The sequence below is a fragment of the Lynx rufus genome, unplaced genomic scaffold (assembly GCF_022079265.1).
Source record: "Lynx rufus isolate CCGP_SWC_20201006 ecotype Redwood Valley unplaced genomic scaffold, mLynRuf1.p SCAF_2, whole genome shotgun sequence".
Lineage (NCBI taxonomy): Eukaryota > Metazoa > Chordata > Mammalia > Carnivora > Felidae > Lynx > Lynx rufus.
Window position 1 is genome coordinate 18,435,096 of NW_025814834.1, and position 8,630 is coordinate 18,443,725.

General features: G+C 57.3%; 1 protein-coding gene across 2 annotated transcripts; it reads right to left on the bottom strand.

Annotated features, from left to right (window-relative positions):
• Window positions 1–943: 943 nt before the first annotated feature.
• Window positions 944–8,630, bottom strand: DNAJB2 (DnaJ heat shock protein family (Hsp40) member B2). Of its 2 annotated transcripts, none has more exons than XM_047083044.1 (9): window positions 8,139–8,359; window positions 7,377–7,486; window positions 6,259–6,312; window positions 5,964–6,086; window positions 5,147–5,239; window positions 4,809–4,911; window positions 4,548–4,618; window positions 3,044–3,250; window positions 944–1,909 (listed from the first exon to the last, which is right to left on the bottom strand). In XM_047083044.1, the coding sequence occupies exons 1-9, from the start codon at window positions 8,201–8,203 to the stop codon at window positions 1,899–1,901; spliced, it is 837 nt and encodes a 278-aa protein (XP_046939000.1). In that variant the 5' UTR covers window positions 8,204–8,359; the 3' UTR covers window positions 944–1,898. The 2 variants fall into 2 exon arrangements, with proteins under 2 accessions (XP_046939000.1, XP_046938999.1); XM_047083043.1 differs by lacking the exon at window positions 944–1,909 and adding an exon at window positions 8,526–8,630 and having other exon boundaries at window positions 1,916–3,250; window positions 8,139–8,244.

Genomic DNA, 8,630 nt, shown 5'->3' on the forward strand with positions numbered 1-8,630 from the left:
AAATAGGGGGGGTACATCTGCCCTGCACAGCGAGCAAAGGGACCAGCAGGCAGACCACAGTGCCCCCTACACCTCACCTGTGCTCTGCTGAGGCTCAACTCCAGTCTCAAAGACTAGATAGAAATGGGCAAAACAGCTATTGGTCAAACTTCCAGCAGATTCGCTCTTTCGAGATAGGGGTTTTAAATTCCTCCTTCAGGGCAGGTGGCTTCCTTGCTTTGAGGAAAATACAGCATAAGCCCTTTGGCAACTGAACATGAAGCAATGCACTTTTCCCGGGATGAGAGAGGGTCGCTGGGGAGCCACACTGCTCTGCTTGACAAGGGAAAGCTGCTTGTGCCATGGCTGAAAGGGCATCTCCGAAGTTGGAGACGAGGGAGGGGGAGATCCCTGGCTTTGTCCTCCCTAGGCCCTGATGAGTTTGGGGGGCCTGGACTCTGGGCGAGGTGGACTTGGGCCACTCCATGCGGGAAAGGCAGGCCTTTGAGACTGGCCACTGGCCTTGAGGTAAGGGAACCCGGCAGGGCTCAGTCTATGGGCCTCAGGAGTGTTTTTGCAAGTTATCACGACGTGTTTCGCTACTTTCTGCCATCCACATACTTGCAGCTATAGCTTAGTCTGGTCCTGGCTGTGCTGCAGCACATCGGGCGGCAGGTCCCTGCTAAGGGGAAGCAACAGCTGCCTGGGGAAAGCCACTTACAGGGCCACAAGTGCGAGGGCAGAAGAATGTGAGCATTTCTGGAGATTCGACAGTGTACGGGGGGAAGGGCAGCCTGGTCAAAGAGGGACTTCTGCTGTCAGCTAGGAAGGCTTGTGACCTCTAGGTGTTTGGGCAATGGGGCGGGTTGGTGGGAGGAGGGGGGGGCGGCATGTTACCCTCTGGCCCCTAGGATCCCTTTGGGGCCACCCTGGAAAGGAAGAACACAGGAACACAGCACAGCACTGAGCTCTCAAAACAGCTTTATTGACTTCCAGTGTTTCTCCCTCTGTCTGAGCTCAGCCCAGCTGGCTTTGATAGGTCTCTGAGATACAATGTCACAGGGTTAGCACTCTGGCTCCACCGCTCCCCTCCCTGGCCCCTGGGCTCCCCAGGCAGGGAGGAGGAGAGGCAGCTCGTTTGTGTTGGGAGAAAAAGGATGGGCAGCAGGGTCAGAGGCCAAAGAAGCCATACAAGCAGCAACATGCCCAGAGCGCCCATTACACACCAATCCTGGCCATGCGTGTGCGTGCACACACACACACACACACACACATACACACACACACTCACTCACACTCCTTCCCTTCCAAGCTCTCTGCCTGCCCACACCCATCTATCAGCCTTCTGGGGTCATGGCCCGCTTGTCGATCCTACCCGGGCTTGGGGCTTATTCCTTGGAACCCAGGACTGCCCACAGGGAAAGAGCCTCTTCCAGATGCCGCAGCGCTTTGATTTGTACGCTGTAAGCCCGGTGCCAGCAAGAGGTGTCAGGGGAACCGAAGCTTGGTCCATTACCCCTTCATCCACATTCTTGCCACCCCGGCCAGAGTCAAATCAGATGACAAGATCTCCCCATCTCACGGCAAGTGACAAGCCGACCTGGGCTAGAACTACATGTCCCAAGATGCACAGCTCCACAACCACGCACCGCTTCCCCCGAGATGATCTATCAGAAATGAGGCAGGGTGCATTGCATTCTGGGACTTGTAGTCCCCCAAAGACAGCACCAAACACCCAGGGAAGAGTTCACAGGCTAAGACTATGGATGCCTCCCCACCCGGCCCCCCACCCACCACCCAGGCCCAGCTCTACGCTCAGCATGGGCGAGAGAGAGGAATGGAGGGTCCCCTCTTAGTGCACAGGGGAGGGCGCTGTCCTGTTGGAACTGTGCAGCAGCTCTGGATCCGGGACATCCAGCTCAGAACACATCTGAAGAGAGAGCGGGGGCGGGGTGACAGGAGAGATGGTGAGCAGCAAGCCGTGGAGGATGGGGCCAAGCATGCAAACCTGGGCTAGCCCTGTGGCTCCTCCCTGAGCCCTGATGCATGGTGAAGCAGGACGGGGCACAGTCCCCTCCTAGGCCTCCCTCCTGGGGCACCCTGGCCTTATCCCACCTCTCCAGGGATAGCGGCCTCACCTCTGCCTAGTCCCGAGGCCCTGGGGCAGGCTGAGGCAGCAAGAGGAAGGGAGGAGGAGTGGGCTCCAGTTCCGATTCTGGACGAGAGGCTCCCGCCCCACCCAGCTAGCCTCCCCAGAAGACCTTATGGCCCTACCGGCCACAGCATCTTCCTGGTCACACTGAGGCTTTCTTGGGGAAGGAAGAAGGGAGTCCTAGCCAGATGGCATGAAAGCAAGCGATGCGGCCCGCGGGGAAGTGCAGAGAGAAGAGAGCGAGGGAGGAGCAGCAGCACCAGAAGGGAAGCAACAGAGACGTCAGAGCTCAACGCTGCACAGAAACCAGGGTGGGGTGTCTGCAGCTGGACAGGGAGCACAGGAGACTCCCCGGTGTAGCTGCCGACTCCGGCTCAGAGAACCCCAGGCCAAGTCCTCCTTCCTTGAAGTCATCAGCAACACAGGTGGCAGAAGACCTGGGCACAAGAGGCCCGACCCACACCACTAATGCCCTTTAGAAACTCCCCATCTAGTAGGAATAAGTGCATCCTGGCTCCTGGGAGGCCCTCCCACTGCCCGGAGGCCCCCCCACCCTGGGCTGTGCCAGGGACCTATCAGCTGTAGGCTGAGCGGAGCAAATCCCGAGTCCACCCTGCGGTGCGGGTGGACATGGGAGGGAGACCTGCGGGGGGAGCACGCAGTTGGAGAAGGGCTCCGGCAACCCAGGCCGTGCCCCTCTGCTCCCAACAGTGAGCAGGACCCCTGGTGGCCCCGAATCAGGACGGTCTGGGCCTGGTGATCAGAGGATGAGGCAGCGAGAGGCCTTCTCCTCCGGGGACGGGCTGGGTTTGGTCGCGTCCCCCCTGGCAGCCTCAGGAGCCCCCCCCATGCCGGGATCTTGGTCCTGAGCCTTGGGCCGCCCCTGCCGTCGACGCTGCGCCCCCCGCCCACCTGCCGGTTTCTTCCCAGCTGCCTCCATCTCTGACAGGCTGTAGGCCATGGCGAGCTGCAGATCTTCATCATCCTCAGAGAGGTCGCTGTCAGAGGGGCGGGAGACAGGGGTGTGCCGGACCTGTGTGCCCCCGGACCTGGAGGTGACAGACTGTTGCTGCTCACGCCGGCTCAGCTCCAAGCCCAGTGCCAGGTCGTCTGGGACACCTGCAGGAATCACAGCCGCTTGCGACCCAGGCCAGGGGAACCCTGCCAGGCTGCCTCGGGCAGCAGCAACTCTGACCACTTCCAGCCCCTCCCTTGGAACCGGCCCGCATGCGTTTTGGCACTTAGCACGGTGATCATGCGCACCGGCAGGTACTCAGCTCCAACAGGTCCGAACAGTCTCCTTGCCCGGGGCCAGTTACTCAACCTCCCTAAACCTCCCTTTCCTCATCTATAAAATGGAAACGATGACACTGTCTGCATTGTCAAATCGTTCAGATGACTAAATAAGACAGCCCTTGAAGCATACTTAGCACACGGGGCTCGCAGAGCTATGGAAGCGGAGCTGTGGTGACCAACCCATTCCTGTGGGAAGAGTTCCACCCCAGGAATCCTGCGTTCTGAGTGTCACGCCTGGCTTTACCCCTTACTAGGCAGGACAAAGCCTGGGGCTTGGGGCTATTTGGGAGTTAGGGTCATTGAACCATGCTGAGGTTCAGTCTCCTTCCATGAAAAACAGGGTGAAAACAAAACAAAATAAAGAAAAGTAGGGCGAGTACCAATAGCCCTGCTTTCCCCCTGGCTGTTTCAACAGAGGTCATGTTATGTGCACAAGTCCTTTCAAAATTGTCAAATGTTGGGGCGCCTGGGTGGCTCAGTCGGTTAAGTGTCCAACTTCGGCTCAGGTCATGATCAAATGGTTCATGGGTTCAGGCTCCACACTGGGCTCTGCACGGACAGTGTGGAGCCTGTTTGGGATTCTCTCTCTCCCTCTCTTTCTGTCCCTGCCCCACTTGCTCTCTCTAAATAAATAAGTAAATAAACAAATACATAAATAACTTTAAAAACATGCTGGGATGCCTGGGTGGCTCGGTCGGTTAAGCGTCCAACTTCCACTCAGGTCGTGGTCTCACAGTTCGTGAGCTTGAGCCCCGCATCAGGCTCTCTGCTGTCAGTGCAGAGCCCGCTTCAGATCCTCTATCCGCTTGCCTCTCTCTCTCTGTCTCTCTCTGTCTCTCTCTCAAAAATAAATAAACATTTTTAAAAAATAGTCAAATGTTCTACAAACACCAGGCACCCACTAACGACGACGGTCATTAGCTGGCCCTCTGAGACTCCTCGGTTCCCTGCCCCAGGCCCTTTCCCAGGACCCCCCCTCTCTGATTCTGCCAGTCAGGAATGTGGCCGCCATTCCTTCCCTGCCCCAAAGGAGTTTGGAGAGGAGCAGTTTGGGAAGGGGGATCTGGGGCCTGGGGCTGGGGCTTCCAGCCAGGGACTGGGTGGCGGAGCCGCTCCTCACCATTGATTGTGACTGACTTCAGCTGCCCGTCTTCTTCCACTTCCACCCGTTCCTGCCCGTTCTCCATGATTCTGTGGGAGACAGCCCAGTTCGGTCAGCAAGCGTGCACGAATCCCGCAGGTGCCTTCCACACCCTGGGATGCCACAGTGGACAGGGCAGACTCTGCCCACAAGAAGCTGACATTCTAGTTGTATGCCGCCCCCCCTCTACCCCTCACCCCCTCACCCCTACGCCCAGTATGGTCCCAAAGGAGCCCTCACCTGCGTGTCGTGATGCGGTGTCCTTGGACAAAGGTGGTAGACGTAGAAACGGAGCGAAAAGCACCAGCCCCAGGACTGAAGGAGAAAGATGAGGAGGAGAAATCTGGTATGGAGACAAAGGAGGAGGCGGAGAGGTTGTCAGAGGGAGGACGGAGCTGGCATGCCGCAGTCACCATGGGCCAGGAGCCTTTGTGGGGTCTCCCCGCAGAACTGACAGAAGGCAGGGCTCCAGACACGCAGGAGAGAGGCTTGAGCCTCTCTCTCACGCATGAGCTGGGAGCTGGGATGAGGGGTTCCAGGGCCCAGAGCTTGCAAAACAGGGAAGGGAAAGCACTTACCAGAGTGCCCAGGGAAGGAGGAAGAGAAGGTGAAGAAGGGGCCCGAGTGTCGGGAACCCCGGCTCTGAAGCTCTGAGAAGGGGCCCAGGTCATCTGCAACGAGCAAGCAGATTACTAATCGGCAAAGAGACTTGTCCCCCAAAATGTGTGAATCCTGTCAGCCTAGAAATGTAACCTGATGAGCCTTTCTGATCGTTTTTCTTTTTTGATTGGACTTGTTTACAAATTAAATTTCTTTTTAATATCATATATGGAAAAGACCCCTGGCAAATTCTGTCCACAATAAAAAATAAAGGAAGGAAGGAGGGACGGCGAAAGCGGAAGGGGGGACAGCCAGTTCCTTCCGTATAGGCAGGTAAGCATGGTGTGAAGTCGGGCAGACCTGGCTATGAGTCCTGGCTCTCCCCTTTGCTGTGTGACTCCAAGCAAGTTATCTGAAAGTACCTTTGTTTTCTTAGCTGTAAGTGGAGAGAAAATGATCCAACTCACAGGGTTCATGTTAATCATTCAAAAAATGGTATCTGTTGTTTGTGATGTCATTATTATTGTCACATGGTGCTTTGAGTCTTGCTTTCACGGTTGCTATTGTGCAAGCCTAACAATGTATTATTGTTACTATCATTTAATAAGGCGAGTCTCTGTGGGTTCAGGCCTGTGTACGGTTCTGTCCCAGCTGTCACTGGATCCACCCCCACAAAATCTTCTGTCTGCGGAATTCTGCTTCCCCTTCAGCCTCCTGCCTCAGGGCCTCCCGGCTGATGGACGACAGGCCTAGAGCAGGAGCCGGGCCGGTAAGAGGCCTCCCGAGCCCACTCACCAAAGAGCTCCGCAAAAGGGTCTCCGCTCCCGAAGAACTCCCGGAAGACCTCCTCGGGGCTGCGGAAGGTGAAGGTGAAGCCGGGCCCACCACCACCAGGTTCCGCTCGAGATGGGCCAGTTCCTGGAGGAGAGGCAAGATGGGGAGGGGGCTCAGGACAAGCATCTCACCCTGAGCCAAGGGACCCCACTGAAGGCATGACCAGGGGCCTCAAGAGACCATCCACTGCAATAACCTGCCCTCCCTCTCTCTTCCATGAGCCGCGTTCATCCCTCCCCACCCCCACTCCACCTACCTGCCCCAGTCAGCCCTTCCCGGCCATAACGGTCGTAGATCTCCCGCTTATGCTCTGGAAAAAGAGACCAGATCATTTCTCCCTCCCTCTGGGATGATGGCCTCCCCTTCCAGACTGGGACCCTGTGAGGTCTGCCCAGTGACTGACGCTAAGGAGGCAGCAGGGTGCACAGGGGACGCGGGCTATAGGTTTTAGCAGTGCCTGCCCTTCACACAGTGGCTCCTTCTCATCTGTAAAATGGACACAATAACAGCACCCACCTCACAGGGTCATTGCAAGGATTAAATAAGATAATCCACATAAACTGCTTAGCACAGTGCCTGATAACTAAGTGTTCAATAAATGCTAGCTAATAATTACGGCTGTTGGTATTAATCAGGGCTTAGCCTAAATGTCACCTCCTCAGAGAGACCTTCTGTGACCACTGTAACAAAAAATGGTGCCCATTAATCCCTATCAACATCACCCTGCTACTTTCCTTCAGAATACTCTTGTCTGTGTACTGCCTTGGTTAATGTCGGTCTTCTGGACCAAAATGGAATAAACCCATCAGGACGAGAACAGTGTCTGCTCGTCCTCCATGGTTCCCCAGTACCCAGCAAGGACCCAGCACCATAAACACTCAATGAATATTTTTTGAATGAAGAAATAAATAAAAGACAGACCTGGATTCATATTCCAGCTCTGTGTGACCTGGCGTAAATTACTTCACCTCTCTCAGCCTCAGTTTCCTTGCCTGTAGAGTGGGGGTGACAGATCCTGCCTCACAGGATGGCTGTGAGGACTCCTGGAGATCACACCCACCGGTGCTTGGCACAAAGGAGGTTCGGCACACGTAGGTTACCTGCCCTGCTCCCTTCCCTTTGTCAAGACCCATCCTGCAGCTATCAGACCCTGGGGAGCACACACTGAGCACAGAGGATCAGGGAAAGAATAAAAGGGTGCTTTGAACGTAGCAGGTGCTCACTTGAACTGAAGCAAAAAAGAAAAAAGTCCCCGAGTCCCCACAGGGAGGTGCCAGGTTGGAAAAGGCACAGAGGAGACAGGAGGTGGCAGCGTGGCTTTGGGAAGCAGCACGATGGGGCGTGAAATGGGGGTGCCCTGCCCCTGGCCCTTACTGTCTGACAGCACTTCATATGCCTCGGCCACCTCCTTGAACTTCCTCTCAGCAAATTCTTTATTATCCGGGTTCTTGTCTGGGTGCCACTGTAGAGCCTTCTTCCGATACCTGCAGGAAGTGGTTTCAGAGGGGGTGGGTCAGAGGACAAAAGCAAGCACTTCCCACCATGGAACAGAACGGCCCATTTCGCCCATTAGTCCGCCACGGTCCTTTCCCCACTCAGATGGTGTCCACCCCGGCAGCCGGGGCCGCCTCTGCTGCCACGTTTTAATGGAGTCCCTCTCTCTCTCCCTCTCCTCTGCAGCCAGTGCTAGGGCCTATAGTAGCAGCAGATGATCATGTAAGCCTGAGAAAGCCCCAGTCCTAACCCCTCCCTGGAGCGCACTAGGGCTGCAGAAGATAGAAATATGTGTTGCCATGGAGGGTACAGGGCCCCTCCTGGTCACAGGGCTTGGACCTGTGTATCCTGCAGGTATCCTGACAAAGCCGACCCCCAGGGGCTGGGATTGGGGTAGGAGGGAGGGGGGAGGCGGGATCCACTGGAGAGGGCCCCACAATGCAGCTCCCAGCAGAACTTCTTGCTAAGGGCTTTCCCCTACTCTTCCAGGGGTCTTCTTCCTCCCTATAGAGGGAACCCTCCCCCAAACCTTTCTAAGGCCCTAGCTGCCTCGCGGCAAGGCTCCTGAAGGACCCCATGGCGGTGTTGGGGTTTGGGGGGGCGGCGGTGAGAGACTTTCTGATGCGCAGCGGAGGCACTTACGCCTTCTTGATGTCATCAGCGGACGCACTTCGCGGCACGTCTAGGATATCGTAGTAGGATGCCATGGCAACTCGTCAGTAGTCAGATGGGCCTCTCCTCCTCGGGGCTGCAGGAGAGGAGGAGGAGTCAGGCAGAAAGAACCGAGGGCCCCTCCCTGGGGCTGGAGACCCCCGAGGGAGCGGGAAGAGCTCCCAGCCGGGAAGCGGAGCCCACTGGGTTCTGCTCGGGGCCGGTGACAAGGCTCCCTCGGGCTGCCTTATCGGCCCCCCGCAGGCCGGTGCCACGGGCTATCTCGGCGCCCAGGCCCCGGGAGCCCTATCGCAGCCCCCTGACTCCAGCAGCCCGGACCGGGGCCTCCCAGCCTGACCCGGGGCCCCCCGCCCGCACCTCCTCCGCCGGGAGTCCCTGGCCTCCTGCAGCGCCCCGCCCCTGCCCCCCGCCGGAACCGTCTGGCACCGGCCGCCGGGCTCGCGGCTGCTGCGTAGGACGCGC

What these genes read in the sequence shown, in the direction of transcription:
- DNAJB2 (XM_047083043.1), bottom strand. Translation starts at nt 8,203, where the DNA reads ATGGCATCCTACTACGATATCCTAGACGTGCCGCGAAGTGCGTCCGCT. An exon ending in GCTGATGACATCAAGAAGGC is followed by an intron (nt 7,487 to 8,138) that starts GTAAGTGCCTCC and finishes CACTTCCTGCAG; the next exon opens with GTATCGGAAGAAGGCTCTAC. An exon ending in ATATGAAGTGCTGTCAGACA is followed by an intron (nt 6,313 to 7,376) that starts GTAAGGGCCAGG and finishes CTCTTTTTCCAG; the next exon opens with AGCATAAGCGGGAGATCTAC.